Source organism: Suncus etruscus, chromosome 10, assembly GCF_024139225.1.
Source record: "Suncus etruscus isolate mSunEtr1 chromosome 10, mSunEtr1.pri.cur, whole genome shotgun sequence".
Taxonomy (NCBI): Eukaryota; Metazoa; Chordata; class Mammalia; order Eulipotyphla; family Soricidae; genus Suncus; species Suncus etruscus.
This window is the reverse complement of record NC_064857.1, coordinates 87920230-87944782: the sequence shown is the minus strand read 5'-3', so window position 1 is coordinate 87944782 and position 24553 is coordinate 87920230. Positions and strand designations below refer to the sequence as shown.

At 43.5% G+C, this 24553-nt stretch overlaps 1 protein-coding gene and 1 non-coding gene across 2 annotated transcripts in view; one reads left to right on the top strand and one right to left on the bottom strand.

Annotated features, from left to right (window-relative positions):
• Window positions 1–10131: 10131 nt before the first annotated feature.
• Window positions 10132–10260, bottom strand: LOC126021056 (small nucleolar RNA SNORA19). The gene has a single exon (XR_007499672.1). It is a non-coding gene; the product is annotated as a small nucleolar RNA SNORA19 (small nucleolar RNA).
• A 5014-nt stretch (window positions 10261–15274) lies between these two features.
• Window positions 15275–24553, top strand: part of TP53BP1 (tumor protein p53 binding protein 1) — a 90577-nt gene continuing 81298 nt past the window's right edge. The window contains exons 1-4 of the mRNA XM_049782526.1: window positions 15275–15284; window positions 15805–16010; window positions 16434–16515; window positions 17150–17234. Of these exons, the coding sequence (XP_049638483.1) occupies window positions 15278–15284; window positions 15805–16010; window positions 16434–16515; window positions 17150–17234 (380 nt within the window). The 5' untranslated portion in view covers window positions 15275–15277. The remainder of the gene's footprint in view (window positions 15285–15804; window positions 16011–16433; window positions 16516–17149; window positions 17235–24553) is intronic.

Genomic DNA, 24553 nt, shown 5'->3' with positions numbered 1-24553 from the left:
GAAGGAAGGAAGGAAGGAAGGAAGGGAGAGAGAAAGAGAGAGAAAGAAAGAAAGAAAGAAAGAAAGAAAGAAAGAAAGAAAGAAAGAAAGAAAGAAAGAAAGAAAGAAAGAAAGAAAGAAAGAAAGGAAAAAAGAAAGAGAGAGAGAGAAAGAAAGAGAAAGAGAAAAAGAGAGAAAGAGAAAGGAAGAAAGAAAGAAAAAGAGAGAAAAAGAAAGAAAGAAAGAAGAGGAAGAAAGAAAGAAAGAAGAGAGAGAAAGAAAAAAGAAAAAGAAAGGAGAGTTAGGAACTAGAAGTATGTGGGGGCCAGAGCTGTAGAGCCTTCCTTCCTAAAGGTATGAAGTCTTGTGTATTAGGGTTTTGTTGTTGTTGTTGCTAAAAATAACATCTTTGAAATTCATTTATATTGCACGTCCATATATATATATGTATATATATATATATATACATATTATTTTTTGTGGGACCAAATTCGGCAAAGCTGGGTCAGTCGCAGGCAACACAAGCCCTGCTCTCAGTACCATCTCTCTGACCATACAATTCATTTATTGTTCAGTAATTATTTTTATTGTATAAATATACAATAGCTTGTTTATCAAATCTCCTGTTAATAGATATTTGGGATTAGGAATTGGTTTCACTGAAGAAAGGAGTCTGGCTTTGGGCTGGGGACAGGGGAAGCACATGGCAGAGAGAAGCTATGAGGCAGAAAGGCCATGAGAGAAAACAGACTAATTCTGATTATTCTTTTGACTGGCTTGGTGTTATTTCTCTGCCACTACCCTGCTTCTTCAGACCCATCTTACTAAGAGGTTAGAAACATGGTGTGTGGGGCCAGAGAGATAGCATGGAGGTAAGGCATTTGCCTTGTATGCAGGTCAGTGGTTCGAATCCTGGCATCCCATATGGTCCCCTGAGTCTGCTCAGAAATCGCTATAGAGCCAGAAGTAACCTCTGAGCGCTGCCAGATGCGACTCCCCAAAACAAAACAAAACAAAAGAAACATGGTATGTGGGGCAGACTTACAAACTCATGGATATTATATTTTTAGTTTACAGGGAACTATATGGAATTCCAGGGATCGAACTTGGGTCAGCCACATGCAAGGCAAATTCCCTACCTGCTGTACTGTTGTTCCAGCTCCTGTAGTATATAGAAAATAATTATAAACATTCATTTTTTTTTAAGTTGGTGCCATGAATTGAGTTCAGCCTGAACTGTAAGCTTTCAGTAGGATATGTCCTATGGAAAAAAATAGCTGCTATGGGCCCGGAGAGATAGCACAGTGGCGTTTGCCTTGCAAGCAGCCGATCCAGGACCAAAGGTGGTTGGTTCAAATCCCGGTGTCCCATATGGTCCCCCGTGCCTGCCAGGAGCTATTTCTGAGCAGACAGCCAGGAGTAACCCCTGAGCAACACCGGGTGTGGCCCAAATACCAAAAAAAAAAAAAAAAAAAAAAAGCTGCTAAAAAGTTAAGCTCTTTTCTCCTTCCTTCCTTCCTTCCTTCCTTCCTTCCTTCCTTCCTTCCTTCCTTCCTTCCTTCCTTCCTTCCTTCCTTCCTTCCTTCCTTCCTTCTTTCCTCCTTCCTTCTGTTCTCCCTTCCTTTCTTCCTCCTTCCTTCTGTTCTTCCTTCCCTCCCTCCTTCCTGTCCCCTCCAATCCATCCTCTCCCTTCTTCCCATCTCCTTCCCGCTCCTTCCCTCCCCTCCTTCCCTTCCCTTCCCTCTCCTCTCTTCTTCCCTTCTCTTCCTTCCCTCTTTTTCCCCTCTCCTCTCCTCCTCTCCTCTCCTTTCCCCCTTTGCCTCTTTTTTCCATTCCCAGTAGTGTTCAGTGCACAAAGGTTGCTCCTAAAGATGCTCAGGGGAATATGTAATGCTGGAAATCCAACACCATACTTCATAGAAATGCTCTACTATTGAGCCACATCTCTGGCCCTACATTGTTTTCACTAATCAGCTTAATGTTAGTAATATTGGTATTTACTGAAATTATTATATATAATATATAAAGCAAACATATCATGCCAATCATTATAGAGGTATTAGATATTGTACAGATGTAAAGTATAGAAGGTAAAGTAGTTGAAGTTCTTTTTTTGTTTTGTTTTGCTTTGTTTTTGGGTCTCACTCGGCGGTGCTCAGGGATTACTCCTGCCTCTATACTCAGAAATCTCTCCTGGCAGACTCAGGGGACCATATGGAATGCCGGGATTTGAACCACCGTCCTTCTGCATGCAAGGCAAACATCCCACCTCCATGCTATCTCTCTGGCCCTGAAGTTCTTAAATGTAATTAAAAAACCCAAATTAAAAAACAAAACAAAATATCTCCAATACAGTACTAGAAATAAACATTTTGGGTGGTTATAAACCACCCAGACTGTGGTCTCTAAATGCCATTTGCTAATAAAATAAATCAAAGCTTTTTTATTTTTATTTATTTATTTATTTATTTATTTATTTATTTATTTATTTATTTATTGGTTTTTGGGTCACACCTGGCAGTGCTCAGTGGTTACTGATGGCTCTGCGCTCAGACATTGCTCCTGGCAGGCTTGGGGGGCCATTTGGGATGCTGGGATTTGAACCACCAACCTTCTGCATGCAAGGCAAACACCTTACCTCCATGCTATCTCTCCGGGCACCAAAGCTTCTTAATGAAGTATTTGATTCCAGATCTGAGACAGGAAATAAACAAGATAGCCTGGGACATCTTGTTATACCAGAAAACAAGGAAGCTGTCAAAAATGACTGGAACCATGTCAAAAGGACTCTGGAGCTAATCTGAAGGGACTTCTAGTATAAGGATTGTTTAATCGACATTTAGTAAGTAAATAACAGGCCCGGAAAGATAGCACAGCGGCATTTGCCTTGCAAGCAGCCGATCCAGGACCAAAGGTGGTTGGTTCGAATCCTGGTGTCCCATATGGTCCCCCGTGCCTGCCAGAGCTATTTCTGAGCAGACAGCCAGGAGTAACCCCTGAGCAACGCCGAGTGTGGCCCAAAAACCAAAAAATAAATAAATAAATAAATAAATAAACAATAATTGGGGCCTGTGTCCCAATAGGATGTTTGCCTTGCACGAGGCTAACCTAGGATGGACCGCAGTTTGATCCCCCAGCGTCCCCTAATCCAGGAGTAACCCCTGAGCGTCACCAGATGTGGCCCAAAAAAACAACAATAACTGCTGTGGATTGAAGACTTCATATATGTTTAAAAATATTAATTTGTTTTGATCACTTAAAAAATCACAAGTAGGGGATAGTAGAGATATCATGGAGGTAGGCCATTTGCCTTGCATGCAGAAGGATGGTGGTTCAAATCCCGGCATCCCATATGGTCCCGTGAGCCTGCTAGGAGCGATTTCTGAGGGTGGGGCCAGAAGTGACCCCTGAGTGCTGCCGGGTGTGACCCAAAGACAAAAATAAGAAAGTTGGGCCCGGAGAGATAGCACAGCAGCGTTTGCCTTGCAAGTAGCCGATCCAGGACCAAAGGTGGTTGGTTCGAATCCTGGTGTCCCATATGGTCCCCCATGCCTGCCAGGAGCTATTTCTGAGCAGACAGCCAGGAGTCACCCCTGAGCACCACAGGGTGTGGCCCAAAAACCAAAAGAAAAAAAAAAAAAAAAAAAGAAAGTCACAAGTAGGGGCCAGAGCGATGGTGCAAACAGCAAGGCGTCTGCCTTGCAAACGCTAACCTAGGACAGACCACGGTTCAATCCCCGGCATTCCATATGGTCCCCCAAGCCAGGGAGATTCTGAGCGCCTAGCCAGGAGTAACCCCTGAGAATCACCAGTGTGGCCCCAAAATAAAACAAAACAAAAAAATCACAAGTAATCTTTGGAACTGAGAGTGGTGGGATTTGTATTAAAATATTAGATGCCGGCCGGGCGGTGGCGCTAGAGGTAAGGTGCCTGCCTTGCCTGCGCTAGCCTTGGATGGACCGCGGTTCGATCCCCCGGCGCCCCATATGGTCCCCCAAGCCAGGAGCGACTTCTGAGCGCATAGCCAGGAGTAACCCCTGAGCATCACCGGGTGTGGCCCAAAAACCAAAAAAAAAAAAAAAATTAGATGCCTAGGGCTGGAGCAATAGCACAGTGGTAGGGCATTTGTTTTGCACGAGGCCAACCCAGGATAGACCTGGATTCAATTCCTGGGATAACATATGGTTCCCCCAAGCCTGACAGAAAAATTTCTAAGCTCAGAGCCAGGAGTAACCTCTAAGTGCTGCCGGGTGTGACACCCCCCCCCCAAAAAAAAAAAAAAACCCAAAACAAACTAGAGGCTAAGGGCTGGAGTGATAGCACAGTAGATAGGGCATTTTCCTTGTAACTGTGTATTTCACGGTGAGGAAGGAAGGGAGGGAGAGAGGGAGGGAGGGAGGGAGGGAGGGAGGGAGGGAGGGAGGAGGAAGGAAGGAAGGAAGGAAGGAAGGAAGGAAGGAAGGAAGGAAGGAAGGAAGGAAGGAAGGAAGGAAGGAAGGAAGGAAAGATGGAGGGGAAGGAAGGAGGAAGAAAAGGAAGGTAGAGGGGGAAGGAAGGAAGGAGGAAGGAAGGAGGAAGGAAGGAAAGATGGAGGGGAAGGAAGGAGGAAGGGAGGAAGGGAAGGAAGGTAGAAGGGGGAAGGAAGGAAGGGAAGATGGAGGGGAAGGAAGGAGGAAGAAAAGGAAGGTAGAAGGGGGAAGGAAGGAAGGAAGGAAGGAAGGAAGGAAGGAAGGAAGGAAGGAAGGAAGGAAGGAAGGAAGGAAGGAAGGTAGGAAGGAAGGAAGGAAGGTCGGAGAGGTAGCACAGTGGTAGGGCATTTGCCTTGCATGTGATCAACACAGGAAAGATCCTGGTTTGATTACCTGCATTCCATATGGTCCCCTAAGCCTGCCAGGAGAGATTTCTGAGCCAGAGCCAGTAGTAACCTCTGAGTGCCACTGGGTGTGACTCAAAAACAAAAACAAAAACAAGAAAAGTTAAGAAACCTTCTATGAAGAAGTAACACTTAAAGCTTTCTAGCTCTGGGGCCGGAGAGATAACACAGCGATAAGGCATTTGCCTTGCATGCAGAAGAACTGTGGTTCAAATCCCAGCATTCCATATGGTCCCCCGAGCCTGTCTGGGGCGATTTCTGGACATAGAGCAAGGAGTAGCCCCAGAGTGCTGCCGGGTGTGACCCAAAAATCAAAAAATAAACAAAATAAAATAAAATAAAGCTTTCTAGCTCTGAGAAATTCCCAGAGGTGAAGAGCTCATGCATCCATATTCTGAATGCTCGAAAAATACCAGCTAAAAGACAGCCAAATAGGGGCCGGGTAGGTGGCGCTGGAGGTAAGGTGTCTGCCTTGCAAGCGCTAGCCAAGGAAGGACCGCGGTTCGATCCCCCGGTGTCCCATATGGTCCCCCCAAGCCAGGGGCGATTTCTGAGCACATAGCCAGGAGTAACCCCTGAGCGTCAAACGGGTGTGGCCCAAAAACCAAAAAAAAAAAAAAGACAGCCAAATAAAAACACCCTAAGGAACATCCTATTCACAATGATGAAAAGCATAGCTTGAGATAGAATACTGAAAGCTGTAAGATCAAAAAAGAAAATTATATACAAAGGAGCATCCTTAGATTTACAGTGGATTTTTTTTTAACCAGGCCAGAAGACAGTGGTGAGACATAGTGAAAAAATAAAACAAAATGAATGTCTCACCAAAAATACTTCACTCAGCCAGACTCTAATTCAGATTTGAAGGAATGATACACAGCTTCACAGATAAACAACAGCTCAGGAACTTTACAAGCTCAAAAACAGACTTAAAAGAAAAATTGATTGGGCCTGGAGAGATAGCACAGCGGTGTTTGCTTTGCAAGCAGCCGATCCAGGACCAAAGGTGGTTAGTTCGAATCCCGGTATCCCATATGGTCCCCCGTGCCTGCCAGGAGCTATTTCTGAGCAGACAGCCAGGAGTAACCCCTGAGCACCGCCGGGTGTGGCCCAAAAACCGAAAAAAAAAAAAAAAAAAGAAAAGAAAAGAAAAGAAAAATTGACTGGGGCTGGAGAGATAGCATGGAGGCACGGCGTTTGCCTTGTATGCAGAAAGATGGTGGTTCGAATACTGGCATCCTATATGGTCCTGAGCCTGCCAGGAGTGATTTCTGAGCATAGAGCCATGAGTAAATCCTGAGCACTGCCAAGTGTGACCCAAAAACCCAACCCCCCCCCAAAAAAAGAATTTATTATCTATGGAAAAAAATTATAATATGAACAACCTTGTAACCATGGTTGTCTATTTATTTTTGGGTTTTGGGCTACACCTGGTGATGCTTAGTGGTTACTCCTGGCTATGCACTCAAAAATCACTCCTGGCTTGGGGGACCATATGGGATGCCACGGATTGAATCCAAGCCCATCCTGGGTCACCTATATGCAAGGCAAATGCCCTACTGCTGTGCTATCACTCTGGTCCCAATGGTGTTTAAATTAAAAAAAAAAGTAAAAAAAAGAGAAAAAAATCTAGGTAAAAATTTAAAACAAACAAAAAAGAAAAATTGAAGGGTATTCTTTAATTCAGACAAACCACACAAACACCAAACTTATACAAAAAGATGGTACAAAATTCTATGATAACAACTTCTCAGTGTTCTAAATTTACTAATTAATAGACACATAGCAAAATAAATCAGAAAATTAAATCCCATCATTTCCATAGTTTTCTTCTGCCTAGAGGAAAAAACATTTGAATAGTCATAGAAAACACAGACTCAAAGTCAAAGGTTGGAAGACAATCCTTCAAGCAAAAAAATTCCCTGAAAAAGGCAAGGGTGACTAGAGGGAATAGACTTCTGGCTCAAAGGGGTTAAAAGAGGGGGCTGGAGAGATATTAGACAGCACAGCAGTGTTTGCCTTTTAAGCAGTTGATCCAGGACCTAAGGTGGTTTGTTCAAATCCCTGCTTTCCATTTGGTCCTACTTGCCCGCCAGGAGCTATTTCTGAGCAGATAGCCAGGAGTAACCCCTGAGGACATCTGGGTGTGGCCCAAAAACCAAAAACCAAACCCCCCCCCCAAAAAAAAGGTTAAAAGAGACAGGGTAATTTCTTAATAATCAAGGGATATTAATATCAGGAAGAAATTACATTCCTAAACATATATTCAACCTGCAAGGGGCCAGCAAAAGTCTTTAAAAAAGAAGAAAGAGATCAATAGCAACACAATAGTAGTTGGAGAGTTCAACACTGCTGTCATCTCGTAATAGATCAACCAGCTAAAACTCAACAAAGATATACTGGCTTTGAAGGAAGAAATAGAAAAGAGGGGGTTAGTAGATACATATAGGACTTTATATCGCCCCAAATCCTAATATACATTCTTCTCCAGTGCATACAGGATATTCTCCAAGACACCAAGACAGACCACATATTAGGTCTCCATGAAAACAAGAGAATAGAAATTGTGTCAACTATCTTCTTAGACTATGATGCACTGAAAGTTGAAGTGAATTAAAAGAAAGAAGTGAGAAATTAGAGAGATAGTACAGTGGGTTTGCCTGGCATGAGCCAGCCCTAGGTTCAATACCAAGCACCCTATATGATCTCCTGAGCCCCACCAGGAGTGATTCCCTGAGTACAGAGCCAAGAGTAAGCTTTGAGCACAGCCAGGTATAGCTCAAAATAAGACAGATTTTTAAAAATGAAGAAATAAATCATTGAGATGCATGAGAATGTAACTCAGAGGTAAAGCATTTGCTTTGCATTGTGATGTTCTGTGTTCAATTCCCAGCATCAAAATAATTTCTGGATATGGAGCAATCACTCAAAGAACAAGAGGCACTCAAGTTCAATCATGGCACCACTGGATGTGACCTTGAGTACTGCCAGACATGGATGTGACCTTGAGTACTGCCAGAAATGGAGCCCCAAATATATTTGTATACATATTTATATTCAAAAAAAAAGAAAGAAAGAAATGAGAGGGGCCGGAGAGATAGCACAGTGGTAGGGCGTTTGCCTTTCATGCAGAAGGATGGTGGTTAGAACCCCGGCATCCCATATGGTCCCCTGAGCCTGCCAGGAGCAATTTCTGAGCGTAGAGCCAGGAGTAACCCCTGAAAGCTGCTGGGTGTGACCGAAAAAACAAAAAGAAAAAAGAAGAAGAGAGAACTTGGCTGTGTGTGAAGCGATATATCAGTGGGCTGAGTGCATGCTTTGCATGTGGGAAGTCTAGGTTACTACTAAATGATAGGAGCACAGAGAGAGGAGCCTTTGCCCACCAACAATGTGCCACCAACAAAATAATAAACAAACAAGGGCCGGAGAGATAGCACAGCGGTAGGGTGTTTTGCCTTGCACACAGTCAATCCAGGATTGACGGTAGTTTGAATCCCTGCATCCCATATGGTCCCCATGCCTTCCAGGAGTGATTTCTGAATGCAGAGCCAGGAGTAATCCTTGAGTGTGGCTGGGTATGACCCCCCCAAAAAAAGAAACCCCAAAACTTACAATATTCAATAAATATTCACTATAATAAGTAAAGATAAAATAATTATAACTACACAATTTAAAATCTTTATTTTTTTCCTACTGAACGACATTACTTTTTTAAAATTTATTTTAAATTTTTATTATTTTTTTGTTTTGTTTTGGGGCCACACCTGGCAACACTCAGGAGTTACTTACTCCTGGCTCTGCACTTAGGAATTACTCCTGGAAGGCTCTGGGAGCCACATGGAATGCTGGGGATTGAACCTGGGTCCACCACATGCAAGGCAAATGCCCTACCCACTGTGCTATTGCCTTGGTCCCTAAAGTACTTTTCCTTTTTTTTTTTTTTTTTTTGTTTTTGTTTTTTGGGCAACTCCTGGTGGCGGCACTCAGGGGTTACTCCTAGCTCTATGCTCAGAAATTGCTCCTGGCAGGCTCAGGGGACCATATGGGATGCCGGGATTGGAACCACTGACCTTCTAAATGCAAGGTAAACACCTTACCTCCATGCCATCTCTCTGGCCCCATAAAGTACTTTTCTTTTCTTTTTATAAAGTACTTTTCTAAATTGTATTTTGTATTATAGTTTTTTTTTTGTTTTGTTTTGTTTTTGGGCCACACTCAGAGGTTCTCAGCGGTTACTGCTGTCTCTTCAGTCAGAAATTACTCCTGGCAGGCTGGGGTGAGGTGGGTAGGGTGGCTGGATGGGGCCATATGGGATGCAGGGGATCAAACCCAAGTTGGCCCAGGGCAAGCATGGCTCTATTTGCAATGCTATTGCTTCTGCTTTGTTATAGTTATTTTATTTATTATTTATTTATTTTTTGTTTTGTTTTTTTGAACCACACACAAGGAGGTGCTCCAGGGTTACTCCTGGCTTTGCATTCAGAAATCATTCTTGGGGAGCATATGGAATGCTGGTGACCAAACCCGGGTTATCCGTGTGCAAGGCAAATGCCTAACCATTATACTATCCCCCAAATATAGTTATTTCTATACATGTCTTACCTCCTCTCTAAATTCTAAGTTCTCTGAATGTAGAAAGTAGATTTTAATAATCTTTATACATTTCTGTTTCTGCCATCATGGAGCCAGAATGATGCCTTGCACATAAAAGAACTAAAATTAATAAAAGAACTTTGAATTGTGGACTGGAGCAGTGGCACAGCAGTAGGGCACTTGCCTTACATGTGCTAACCTAGGATAGACCGAAGTTTGATCCCTCGGCATCCCATATGGTCCCCCAAGCCAGGAGCAATATTTAAGCTCATAGCCAGGAGTAACCCCTAAGCATCACCAGGTATGGCCCAAAAAGAAAAAAGAAAAAAAAAAAAAAGAACGTTGAGTTTGTAAAGATGTTTTGGTAAGTGAAATGGATTTTCTGGATTTTGGTTTATGAGACATTATTGAGATGGCATATATGTGAGCAGGACTAAGTGTTCTGTTTTTCTTTTTCTTTTTTTCAGTCATAATGGTATTTATTTGGTACTTCTGATAAGATAATAGTATAATGTTAACTATGAGAAATAAATCCCAATCCTATAGTTGCAACTAGTGACAGAGAATTACCTATGTTACTCAAATACACAATCTTTTAAACCCTAGACTCTTTGACAAGAAACACTAAATGACCAACCAGGTGCTGGTAACATTCTGATTTGTAATTCGCCCAGGCAATCTGACAGAACTGACTGAAGGAGACTGGCAGTATCACTATGGAGTCATACTGCTAATTAGCCTTCAACTATTATATAGCACATGAGAAATAACACTGCTCACATGAACAGAAGAAAGCAGGTCAATGAAATGTGCACACGAGTTCTGTTTTTCTTGCCACTTGTCATTGCACTTCGTAATGTTTTTTTTTTTTTTGGTTTTTGGGCCACACCCGGTAACGCTCAGGGGTTACTCCTGGCTATGCGCTCAGAAGTCGCTCCTGGCTTGGGGGACCATATGGGACGCCGGGGGATCGAACCGCGGTCCGTCTCCTAGGCTAGCGCAGGTAAGGCAGGCACCTTACCTCCAGCGCCACCGCCCGGCCCCTTTTTTTTTTATTTGTTGCTTTTTTTGTTGTTTTATTTTGTTTTGTTGGCCCCTGATTTCACATTTTTAATTATATTATCACTTTTCCATTAACTTTTTTATAAAGATGTAATTAACAACTTTTCATTTTCCTCAGTTTTCGTCATATAATTTTAGTTTCTGTGTATTCCTGAAATACTAGAGACAACCATATTTAGTATTTGAATAACACACTAGAGACAACCATATTTAGTATTTGAATAACACTAACACTGCTAAAATGAAATAGTTTTATATCAGCAGTTTTTATCATTTTTTTCCTATTTGCTTTGTTTTATTTAAGGGGTCACACCCAGCTGTGCTAATATATTATTCCTGACTTTGCGCTCAGGGATCACTTATGGCTGAGTTGTGGGACCATACATAGGTAATGCTGGAAATAGAGCTCAGGCAACTATTTACTCAGAACTATTTACTGTACTATCACTCTAGCCCAGTTGCATCATTTCTTTGCCACTGCTTTTTTTTTTTTTTTTTTGGTTTTTGGGTCACACCCGGCCGTGCTCAGGGGTTACTCCTGGCTGTCTGCTCAGAAATAGCTCCTGGCAGGCACAGGGGACCATATGGGACACCGGGATTCGAACCAACCACCTTAGGTTCTGGAGCGGCTGCTTGCAAGGCAAACACCGCTGTGCTATCTCTCCAGGCCCGCCACTGCTTTTTGTTTCTTTTTTTGTTTCTTGGTTTTTGGCCCACACTTGGCTCTGTTCCAGGATTACTCCTAACTCTGTGCTCAGAGGACCATCCAGGAGCCAGGTATTGAGCTCAGGTCAGCTGTGTGCAAAGTAACCACCTTACTTTCTGTATTCTCTGGCCCATTTCTACTCCTTAACTATGGACATATAAAGCTTCAGCTTCTTCTTTTATGGACATATAAAGCTGAGTTTGGACTCTCTTTGAAGTGTTTTGAAGCACTGTAGAAATTTTCTCATTTTCGGGGCCGGGCGGTGGCGCTAAAGGTAAGGTGCCTGCCTAGCCTGCGCTAGCCTTGGACAGACTGTGGTTCGATCCCCCGGTGTCCCATATGGTCCCCCAAGCCAGGAGCAACTTCTGAGCGCATAGCCAGGAGTAACCCCTGAGCGTTACCGGGTGTGGCCCAAAAAACCAAAAAAAAATTTTTTTTTTTCTCATTTTCTAACCTTAGTGTCCTCATCAGTAATCCTCAGAGTTGTAAGACTTTCAGGTGAATAGAAAATTTAACTTTTAGGTGAATAGAGCACTGGATACATAATAAAATGGTAATGCCATGTTATTAGTTAATTATATAATGAGTATATGAATAGACATGTTTGTTTTGAAGAAATCTAGTGGCCAAAATAATTTATGTAATTATTATATATCAAGTATATAATTATATATTACTTGAATTTTTAACCCCTGTATTATTTCTCTGGCTCATTTATTCATTATAGAGTTCTGTGAATTTTAGGAAATACATAAAGTTGACACATAATCAAGAAGGTCTATTTATGTTTTACTTTGGTGAGAGCAAATGTAATTGAACAGAGAAAAGCAAAAAATAGGGCCAGAGTGATAGCACTGGGTTGGACATCTGCCTTGCACATGGCCAATCTGGGTTTGATCACTAGTATTCTATATGGTCCCCCTGTGTTTGCTGGGAACAATTTCTGAGCACAGAGCCAGGAGTAACCCTTGAGCACTGCTGGATCTGACCCAAAAAACAAAGCAAAATATAGTGAATTTGGGGGTGCTATTAAAAAACCAAGGTCAATATATATCCATAAGACTTGGTGGTTTGCGCCCTCTCAAATCTAGTGGATAAATTAACCTGTCTATTGACTAGTTAATAGTAACTTCATCTTTTTTTTTTCCTTTTTTTCGGGGACTATACCCAGTAGTACTCAGGGGTTACTCCTGACTCTGTGCTCAGAAATCACTCCTGGCACGTTCAGGGGATTATATGGGATGCAGAGGATCGAACTCAGGTCTGTCCTGGGTTGGCTGCTTGCAAGGCATATGCCCTACCGCTGTGCTATCGCTCTGGCCTCAGTCATTTCATCTTTTTTTTTTTTTTTGGAGGGGGGGTTTTGGACCACACCCGATGATGCTCAGGGCTCTGTGCTCAGAAATCGCTCCTGGCTTGGGGGCCCATATTAGACACTGGGGGACCGAACTGCGGTCGGTCCTAGGCTAGCACGGGCAAGGCAGATGCCTTTCGTTTTGCGCCACGGCTCCGGCCCCCAGTCATTTCATCTTTTAAGATTAAATTTGTTTGGTCACTGGTCTTCTGCAGCCTTGAGAGTAGAGAAGAGAGGAGTCTATCACAAATGAGTTCAAGTTTAACAAATAGCAAGTAGGATTTATTTATGTTCCCTTTTTTATTTTATTATTTATTTATTTATTTATTTATTTATTTATTTATTTATTTATTTATTTATTTTTGGTTTTTGGGCCACACCCAGCGGTGCTCAGGGGTTACTCCTCGCTGTCTGCTCAGAAATAGCTCCTGGCAGGCACGGGGGACCATATGGGACACCTGGATTTGAACCAACCACCTTTGGTCCTGGATCGGCTGCTTGCAAGGCAAACACCACTGTTCTATCTCTCCGGGACCCCCTTTTTTATTTTCTAAAAGCATTTACTAGCTTTATTGAGGGAGGATACTAATTCTAAGGAGAACATGCAATATGTAGTGAGTATATTTGTGTGAATTTGTGTGTGTGTGAGAGAGAAAAAGAGAGAGTGAGAGAGATAGAATGTAAAGGAAATGTTATTGCACCTGAGAGTTGGAAGCACACATCAGAGGAGTGCCTCCATTCCATTTTGCTCCACTAATAAAACTTCATTTTAGAATCCTAACTATATTTTAGTTATAACTATAATAAAGTCTAGATATTTCAGATATGTTTCGTTTCAGAGTCTCTTCTTTTGGATCCTGTAAGAAACATACTCAGATAGATGCTTTGAATTTTTGTTTGTTTTGCTTTTGGGCCACACTGGGCTGTGCTCAAGGCTTACTCCTGGCTCTGTGCTTAGGAATAAGCTGTTGGGGCTTGGGGGGATCTTATGGGATGCCAGGTTCAACCCCCAGTCAACTCTATACAATGTAAATGCCCTACCTATTGTACTATCTCTTCAGCTCGCCAATGTTTATATATATATATTTTTTTTTTTTGTTGTTGTTGTTGTTTGTTTGTTTCTGGACCACATCTAGTAATGCTCAAAGGTTACTCCTGGCTCTGTACTCAGGACGCAGTGCTCAGAATGCGAGGATCACATCCAGGCGGCTGTGTGCCAATCAAGCACCCATTGTACTCTCTAGCCCAAATGCTTTGATTTATTTTGAAAATGTCACATTAATTTATTATAATAGGGAGAAGATTGGTTTGTAGGAAGATCCACCACAGCAGGCTAATCTATATCCATTGGGCATTCACAGGATTGGAGAATCATTATTAGTCTGTGCTTAAGTAATTCAGAGCCTAGTGCAGCTGAGACTGGTAGAATAGAAACTCTTCAACTGAAAGCCTACACAATTGGCCGTGTGCTAGTAGGTATTTTCTTAGAGGTAGCTGCTCTAAGCTCGAATTCTACACCCAACCACCGAGAAACAAAAACATATTCCACATGGGGTCTTTTATTAATATTTGTCACAGCTGCCACACTGAAGTCTCATAGACCCCTGGCATCATAATGAAGATAATAGACTCCCAGCATGGGGTGACCTTCGGGGTCCTTTAGTTAAAAAGGGGCGGCTGCTGTTCTTTTCACCAAGGAGTTTGAGTCATGTTCTCCATTCTTTCAACGTGGGGTGCAAAGTAAATACATGCATAGGGACACAAATAATCTGGGGGCTATCTTCTCCACAACTACCATTTCATCAAGATCTGAGCCAACTTGATAAGCAACGTGAAGCTTGATCTACATTAATAGACTGGGAAGGGATTGGAAAGGGTAAGGGGGAAGAAAAAAAATCTGGGCCCCTCTGTCGAGGGGAGAAAAAAAAAGGGGGGGGCGTGTGGGGAGTGGGAGGGGCCGGCAGAGAGACTTGCTCATCATGGAAAACCCTGGAATTCAGATGCCAGCTAGGCCAACAAAAGGGACCCCGACTGACACAGGGAAAAAACCCCAGAAAGCAGAGAGTCCACACGCTTCACCTCCCCTTTAGCTCTCCAGCAGTCTTGTCCTGCATCCTCCCCTTTTTATTAGAAAGCAGCTTGCAAATCCTGTCTCACTCTCTCGCCTCAGAGAAGGCTGTGGAAAAAGAAAGGGGGTCTTGGGGTGCAGTGCATGAAAGCTAGAAAAGGAGGATGTATATATATATTTTTTTTTCCTTTGAAGTCTGAGAAGGAACACAATATCTGGGCGTTGCAGGGCCCCTCAAGGTCCCTCCTGAGGTTCAAGGAGAGCCAGGCAGCAGTCAGTCGGCCCAGGGCCGGCTTCCTAGGGGGAGGGCCTGCCAGGGCCACGCTGCCATGGAAACACGCCGCCGAGTTCCTTTTTCTCGCGCGGGGCGGGGCCTCCCCCGGGAGCCACCAATCATCAGCGGGCTTGTCTGGAGTGGCGGCGGCTACAGCCAATGAGAGCGCTCAATCTTGCGTGACGCGCCGGGCAACGGGGGAGGTCGCGACTGGCGGCGGCGGCGGCGGAGGAGGAGACTGAGGCGGCCGAGGCGCCACCTGAGGGGGAAAGCGAGCTGGAGAGCTGCAGGAGCCGGGGTGGGGGGCGTGCGTGCGAAAGACCGGTGGTGGGTGCGACGCGAGGGACTGACTGTGCCTTCCCGCCGGCATGCCCGGTGCCGTTGGGGAGACGAGCGGGCCGTTGCGCCGGGTGGCGGTTGGAAGCGAAGGCCGGCCTGAGGGGGCGGGGTGGCAGCATGGCGGCGGTGGCGGGGGTTGGGGTTGAGGCCCCTGAGGAGGGCGCGGGGAGGGGGTGGGGAAGCAGCCAGGCCCGGTGGTCGTGAGGAAAACGCGAGGGGGTTCAGGGGTGAAGGACCCCTTCAGGCTCTCTCTGAGGGGGAGAGCGTTGTAGGGGGGACGATGGCCAAAATGGAGAGAAGAGAATTGGGACTCTGAGGAAGGTGATAATGGCCAAGCGAGGCCATTAGGTAGGTGGTGAAGAAATGGAGGCGCAGGAGGGGAAGGAAACTTGGCCGTGCTGAGGAGAAAGAAAGAAAGACAAAGATTTGCTTTTGGAGGGAATCTCTCTGTCGCTTCCTCTCCCCCCTTTTCCCCAGCCCCTTTCTTGGGGCGCCAGACAGGAGGCCTGCTAGGGTGGTCCAGGAATGATCTTTTGTTATTTTTTTTTGTTCCCAGGGGAGCAGATGGACCCGACTGGAAGTCCGTTGGAATCGGGTTTCTCTCAGCAAGACACCCCTTGTCTCCTCATCGAAGACTCCCAGCCTGAAAGCCAGGCTCAAGACGATGCTGATGTTGCTGCTGCAGCTGGTGGTTCTCGCTTCCCTCTCCTCTCTCGACACCTCCCGCATCTACTACCGGCACACAAAGACGACCCCGAGTTGGTGCGTGTGTGCTCCCCGCTTGCAAGCGAGGAACAGATTTCTTTGGCTAGTCTAGAGCAGGGGTGGCAAACAAGTTCGACAACAAAGAGCCAAAATCTTAAACTGTGAGAGTCAGAGCCACACCACGCAGTGACCTGCCTAAACGGACACTCACACAAAAGCATCTCATTTTTAACAATGATCTATTAAACACATATTGCATTTGCCATTTTGAGTGAGGGCAAAAATCCTGTTCGTCACCCTTGATCTAGAGAGCAAAGAGCTAACCCCGAGTTGTTTTGTTTTCTTTTTTTTTTTTTTTAAGAGATCACTATGTTTTGGGTTGAAGTGGAATGGGAGAAAAGTAATCATGATCCCAGTAAGTGTATCTCTTGCTGAATTATTTTCATATAGTGAGGAGACTTGTGTGTGTGTGTGTTTTAGGATGTTGCATCTAATCCCAAACAAGCAGTTGAAGAAGAGCAAGGAGACAATAATGGTGAACATATGAAAGAAAAAGTGGAAGGTGAGGTGTTCAAAGCTCTTGGTCATTTTTTTTGCAAGGGTGTTTGGAGCTGGGTGAATTTAAACATGGTTGTGGTGATTGCATAGAAGGAAGTCTTAACTAGAGTGCCTGCACGGTGCATACTAGACACTCGAAAGATGGATGTTCCAGGGGTCCAGGAATAGCTCAGTGGTAGAGTGCTTGTTTATTTTAAAGGCACAAGAAATTTTATGCCCCAGCACTGCTATACGGGGGGGGGGGGGGAACTGCCACTAGGAGCCTTGGTGAGCCCCCACATACTTCAACTAGCATCCCGACTAAGTCTTTGAGCTCTATATCTAGGTGTATGGCCCTATCATTGCAAAAACAAGAGAAGAGTAAACTTTTTAAAAACGATATTTTTTGGTTATGTTTTCTTTTTGAGTCACATCTGGCTATGTTGGTTTGGACTGACTCCTGGCTATTTATTTGCTCAGGATTGAACCTGGGTTGACCTTATGTAAAGCAAGTGCCTTGCCCTTTAGTATTTTTCTGGCCCCGAAAAATTGATAATGTGGTATAAGCTAATTAGATTGATTTAGTCTGCATTCTAGAATTGGTGATATAAAGTTTGACAGTTAAATGCCTTTTGTGCCTAATATCCAATTTATTTCAGAACCTATGGATTCTTCTCATTTGGACACACGTGGTTCCATCAGTCCGGTGATAGAACAGTTACCTCAGCGAAAGAGAACAAGCAGGTATACTGATGTTTGAAGGAATTTATTAAACTTTTTTTTTTTTTTTGGCCACACCCGGCAGTGCTCAGGGGTTACTCCTGGCTGTCTGCTCAGAAATAGCTCCTGGCAGGCACGGGGGACCATATGGGACACCGGGATTTGAACCAACCACCTTTGGTCCTCGATCGGCTGCTTGCAAGGCAAATGCCGCTGTGCTATCTCTCCGGGCCCGAATTTATTAAACTTGATGAATCAATTTTATACATGGAATTTCATCCCAGGGATAAAGGGATTATTTTTATTTTTGTGAATTGGAAGTAGTCTTTGGGATGTTTTAGGTCTCTAGTTTTAATATTGTTTGCTGGAATCTTTATTGCGCAGGTAAAAACATTTTTGCGGGGGGTGGAGTGGTAGCAGAACAAGTAGGACATTTGCCTTGCTTGAGGCTGACCCAGGTTTGACCCCCAGGATCCCATATGGTTTCCCAAGCCTGCCAGGAGTGATTTCTGAGTGCAGAGCCAGGAGTAACACTTGAGCATTGCTGGATGTGGCTCAAACTCCGGTCTCCAAAGCCCCCCAAAACATTTGATAACTACATTATTTCAATTGTGATAGCTCTTGTGTATGTGAAACAAACTTTCTCATTCTTAGGATATGACTTATCAGGGAAATATTTATTAAAATTAGTGGGACTGAGTTGAGAGTCAGAGGGTAAGTTGCTTGCCTTTCATGCATCTGAACTGGGTTCAATATCTAGCACCCCAATGTTCCCCTAGCATGATGAGGAGTGACCTCAAACCTTGTGCACCACCACATGTGCCTCAAAACAAAACAAAATAAGAAGTATACTACCAAATCTATTTAAGCATGCTTTCCACCTAACAACAAAAAGTAACTCGTCAGTTTTAGATCTACAGTTCAGAGCCATGGTTGAAGCTCTCTGATAGCTATTGCTGTGGAAGAATTAGTGTCACAAAATTTTGGGATATCGGGGCTGGAGCAATAACATAGGGCATTTGCCTTGTACACAGTCAACCTGGGTTTGATCCCTAGCATTCCATATGGTCCCTTGAGCCTGCCAGGACTAAGCCCTGAGCACTGCTTGATGTAGGCCCCCCAAAAAACAAAAGAAAACAAAAATTTGGGGATATCTATATTTTTGGACTTTTAAATGTTTTTGTGACTCACTGGTTTGAGCCACTGGGGATAGAAAGTATGCATATCTCTCAGTGTAAATGAAACAATTTTCTTATTTATTTATTTATTTTGGTTTTTGGGCCACACCCGGCAGTGCTCAGGGTTTACTCCTGGCTGTCTGCTCAGAAATAGCTCCTGGCAGGCACGGGGGACCATATGGGACACCGGGATTCGAACCAATCACCTTTGGTCCTGGATCGGCTGCTTGCAAGGCAAACGCCGCTGTGCTATCTCTCCCGAGTCCAAAACAATTTTTAAATTTTTTTGTTTTCGACGGACCGCGGTTCGATCCCCCGGCGTCCCATATGGTCCCCCAAGAAGCCAGGAGCAACTTCTGAGCGCATAGCCAGGAGTAACCCCTGAGCGTCACAGGGTGTGGCCCAAAAACCAAAAAAAAAAAAAAAAAAAAAAAAAAAAAAAAAAAAAAAAAAAAAATTTTTTTGTTTTCATTTTTTGAGCCTCACCTGGAGGTGCTCAGGGCTTCTAGCTCAGTGCTCAGTAGTCACTCCTGGTGGACTCAGGGGACTATATGCGGTGTCAGGGATTTAACCCGGGTCGACCTCATGCGAGGCCATTGCCACACTCCATGTACACATGCTCTGACTTCTGCAACAGATTTTGAGAAGTCTTGTGTTTCTTTTTTGTTTTCTCTTTCTAAAAAAATTGAGACACTTAAGTTCAATAAATGTGAAGACTGTGTTGGATGCTTTATTTGTGTTTTGGTTTTTGGGCCACATCTAGTGGTGTTGTGGCTTACTCCTGGATCTCTGCTTGGGATGATCATTCTTGGTGGTGCTCTAGGTATCATGTAGGGTGACAAGGATCAAACTTGAGCCTGCTGGATGCAAAGCCTGTGCTCCAGCCCTATGAACTATCTCTCTGCCCTGTGGCAGTTGCTTTAAAGAGGCTTTGCCATCATGGAACCTCTAACTTAAAAGGAAACAGACATTAATTTATATGAGTTGCTATTCAATTATAATGTGACTTGTGAAAAGGGAAAATAATATAACATATAACCTAATGTAAGGAATAGGGGAAAGCTTTTGTAAAGAATGTTATTTTAATTGTAAAGATGAATTTGCTAAGCATAATTGAAGGGCTGGGGAGAGATAAGGCATGTGAGAGGTGTGGCTTTTCAAGCACGGGGTAACTTTATTTACATTTATAAAGGCCACTTAGCTAGAAAGTATTTATGGGTTGATTCCAAAAGAATGAAAGCTCTTCAGGATATCTGTAAATTGCTCTCCTTTGAACTTTGTTGTCTTTTTCATTAAAGCAGACATGTTAAAAAAAAAAAAGCCGGATGTGAACTTTTCTGTCATAAGATTAAAAAAATGTTTCTATTATTATCTGGTGTCCTCTTTGATAGAAGTTGCTGGTCTTAAACATGGAGTATCCTAAAAATTGAATGGTAAAGAAAGATAGATTTTTTTTATTTCCCCATTAGACATTTAAAATTGAGATGATTGATTCACTTACAGTATAAGGTAAGAGAGTGACTGACTGAAGTGTCAGTACAATGGATAGGGCATTTGCCTTGCACGTGGCTGATCTGTGTTCTATCTCCACCCACCATTTCATGTCATCCCCCACCTGCCAGGAATGACTTCTGAGTGAGAGCCAGAAGTAACTCCTGAGCATTATTACCTGGTATGACCCTAAAACAAAATAAAACAACAAAAAAGTAAAAAAAGAGAGAGGATCTTTTATGCATTTTACCTAGTTTCAATGGTAACATTTTCCAAAAATAATAGTTGGATTACCACAATAAGGCTAAAGACATTGGAAGATCTGTTGAACTTTTTAAGATTTCCCTAGTTTGTTTATGTGTTAAATTTTACACATTTTAATTGTATGTAGATTTGTATCTACTATTATAGATCAAGTTTGAAGGTACTAAACGGGGTTTGGACTGATGGTCCAGTGGTTAGGGCACTTGCCCTGCATATAACCAATCTGAGTTTGATCCTGGCACTATATGGTCCCTGAGTATTATAGGACTAATCCCTCAGTGCAAAATGAGTAAGCCTTGTGCGCCACTGGGTATGGCCCAAAACAAAATAAAGACACTGAATAATTTCAGCTCCACAAGGGTTCTTGGTGTGATAAAAATACCCACCTCTTCCAGTCTGAACCCTTGGCCAATCATGATAGTGAACTATTTTTGTAAAGTTTTGTTACTTCACAGTGGTACAAAAATGGAATTATACTCAGTATACAATTTGGGGTTGACTTTTTTTTTTTTTTTTTTGTTTTTGGGCCACACCCGTTTGACGCTCAGGGGTTACTCCTGGCTATGTGCTCAGAAATTGCCCCTGGCTTGGGGGGACCATATGGGACGCCGGGGGATCGAACCGAGGTCTTTCCTTGGCTAGCGCTTGCAAGGCAGACACCTTACCTCCAGCGCCACCTACCCGGCCCTGGGGTTGACTTTTTTAGTTAAGTTGTTGCATGTGTCCATAACTTTTCCCTTTTCATGCTGAGTAATGTTTCATAATGTGGATATACCAGAGTTTGTTTAACCATTTAACTTTTTTTTTTTTTTTTTTTTTGGGTCACACCCGACAGCACTCAGGGGTTACTCCTGGCTCTACGCTCAGAAATTGCTCCTGGCAGGCTCAGGGGACCATATGGGATGCTGGGATTCGAACCACTGTCCTTCTGCATGCAAGGCAATGCCTTACCTCTATGCTCTCTCTCCGGCCCCAACCATTTACCTTTTTTTTTTCCCCCCCTCTGGCCCGCTTCACCTCCCAACCATTTACCTTTTTTTTTTTTTTTTTTTTTTTTTTTTTTTGTGGTTTTTGGGTCACACCTGGCAGTGCTCAGGGGTTACTCCTGGCTCCATGCTCAGAAATTGCTCCTGGCAGGCACGGGGGACCATATGGGACGCTGGGATTCGAACCGATGACCTCTTGCATGAAAGGCAAACGCCTTACCTCCATGCTATCTCTCCAGCCCCCAACCATTTACCTTTTAAGGAAAAATCTGAGATGATTCAGGATTTTGGCCGCTACAGATAAAGCTTCTATGATCAAGTGTACAATAGCTTTTTGAGTAAAACAAAGTTTTAATTATTGCTGGATAAATAGCCAGGTGGCCTATTGCTGGGTCATGTGGTAGTTACATGTTTAGGTCTTTTTTTTTTTTTCCTGGTGTAGCTTAGGAGCTACTCCCTACAGAGTTGCTAGAGTCACTCCTATTGGTGCTTGGGGGACCATGCACTGTTGGGGAATAAACTCAGGACTCCTGCACGCAAAGGATTGCTAACTTTTTGAGCTATCTCCCTTACTACTGCATGTTTTTTTTTTTTTTTTTTTTTTTTTTTTTTGGTTTTTGGGCCACACCCAGTGACGCTCAGGGGTTACTCCTGGCTATGCACTCAGAAGTCGCTCCTGGCTAGGGGGACCATATGGGATACCAGGGGATCGAACCATGGTCCATCCAAGGCTAGCGCAGGCAAGGCAGGCACCTTACCTGTAGCGCCACCGCCTGGCCCCACTACTGCATGTTTAAGATTTTAAATAACTGCCAGGTTATTTTCTTTATTATGTGTTTGAGCCACTGACCTACATTCCTGACCTTGCCCAACAATTTTCTAGAGTAGTTGCATTATTTTTTAGTCCCATTTGTTGTGTATGAAAAAAAAAAATCTCTATTAGAACCCATATTTGGTGGTATCACTACTTTTTAATTTTGTCATTCTGTTGAGTGTGCAATGATAATTTATTGTGGTTTTTTTTGCGGGGGTATGTGTCATAACTGGTGGTGGGATGGATACTCTGAGCAAATACTTGGGATTGAAATTGTTCATTTCTTTTTTTGTTTTGTTTTTGGGCCACACCAAGTGACACTCAGGGATTACTCCTGGCTATGCGCTCAGAAATTGCTTCTGGTTTAGAGGACCATATGGGACGCCTGGGATCGAACCCAGGTCTGTCCTGGGTCAGCCATGTGCAAGGCAAAAACCCTACCGCTGTGCTATTGCTCCAGCCTTGTTCATTTCTTTTGTCCTTTTTATTTCTCGGTGCTCAGGAATCATTCTCGGCAGCTCAGAGGTCCCTATGGGATGCTGGAGATTAAATGGGTTGGTCATGCCCTACCTGTTACACTAATTCCCTGGTCTCTCTTTTGTCCATTTTATAAATGAATTCTATTTCATTTATTTATTTTTTTGGTTGGGGGCCACACATAGTGGTGCTCAGGGCTTAGTCCTAGCTCTGTGCTCAGAGGTCATCCCTCCAGTGCTTTATGGACTATATGTATGTAGTATTGTGGATTGAACAGGTTGGCATGTTCAGGACAGATATCCTACCTATTGTACTGTCATCTCTCTGACCCTTGAATTCTATTTTTGTTCTGAGCATTCTTTTTTTTTGCCCCTGGAGCATTCTTTTTTTTTTTTTTTTTGGTTTTTGGGCCACACCCGGTAACGCTCAGGGGTTACTCCTGGCTATGCGCTCAGAAGTCGCTCCTGGCTTGGGGGACCATATGGGATGCCGGGGGATCGAACCGCGGTCCGTCTCCTAGGCTAGCGCAGGTAAGGCAGGCACCTTACCTCCAGCGCCACCGCCCGGCCCCTGGAGCATTCTTTATATATTATTGGTGCTAGTCCTTTGTAGGATATTTAATTTTTAGGTATTTTACTATGAAGTTTATATTTTTTTCTTCAGAGGGTTTCTCAAATAGCAGGTTTTAAAGTTTGCATAGATTTGTTAAATATTTTAAATGTTAAGTTGTTATTTTACTTGATTTTAGCTTTTGGATCATATCTGGTGGTACTCCTATGTGTAATGCTTAGGTTGCTCCTAGTGATGCTGGGTGTGTGTGTGTGTGTGTGCAATGATGGGATTGAATTAGGGGCTCTGGCAGGCAAAAATGTTTCTTATTTAACTCTTTAGTCATTCCCAACCCAAAATATAGCTCTATTTTATTTTATTTTATTTTACTTTTGGTGGGGGACAATAAATGGTGTTATTCAGTGTTTATTCCTGGATCTGTGCCCAGTAATCACTCCCGGTATTGTTTGTGATATTGGATGTAATTTTGCGGATTGAACTCCGATTGACCACATGCAAGGCAAGCACCCTGTTTTACTATTTGTCGAGCTTTTTTGCACATTTTTTAAATAGTTGGGCCCATATTCAGATTGATACACAATGGGCAGGGCACTTGCCTTGCATGCTGCCAACCCCAATTTAATCTCGTGGCCAACCCCAGTTTAATCCCTAGCATCCTAGAGTATTCCAAGCACCTCCAGGAATAATTCCTGAATGCAGAACCAGGAGTAACCCCTGAGCATGTATGCTTTGTACTATTTTTCATTTGATCTGCTTTTATAAAATAATTTCATCATATTTGCTCTTTTATTTTCTTTTGCCATATTTCCCAAGGTCATATATTTGGTCCTTCTAATGATATAACTGATACTTCTAATTTTTTTTTTGTTTGTTTGTTTTTGGGTCACACCTGGCGGCGCTCAGGGGTTATTCCTGGCTCTATGCTCAGAAATCGCTCCTGCAGGCACAGGGGACCATATGATATGCCGGGATTTGAACCACCGTCCTTCTGCATGCAAGGCAAACACCTTACCCCCATGCTAACTCTCTGACCCCCAAGGAACGATTTCTGAGCACAGAGCCAGGAAAAACCCATGAGCGCCGCCAGGTGTGACCCAAAGCACCCCCCTAAAAAAAGGTTAGGGAACCTTATGGGATGCTGATCCTACCTGGGTCTGCCTGTCTGGGGTTGGCCATGTTCAAGGCAAAACGCCTTACTGCTGTGATATTGATCTGGCCCCACCCTGAAGGTTTTATTTATTTTTATTTATTTTTATTTTTTGGTTCTTGGGCCACACCTGGTGACGCTCAGCGGTTACTCTTGGCTCTCTGCTCAGAAATCCATCCTGGCAGTCTCGGGACCATATGGGACGCCAGGGGATTGAACCGCAGTTCATTCTAGGCTAGCATAGGCAAGGCAGAGATGCCTTATCGTTCGTGCCACCACTCAGGCCCCTTTAATTCTATTTCTATTCTTTGGACCATAGTCCTGGCATTTTCAAATTTGTGTTTTCATCTCTTATGATTATTCAACTATTGCTTTATGCTTACTGTGAAATACATTAAATATATAGAAAGTTGGGC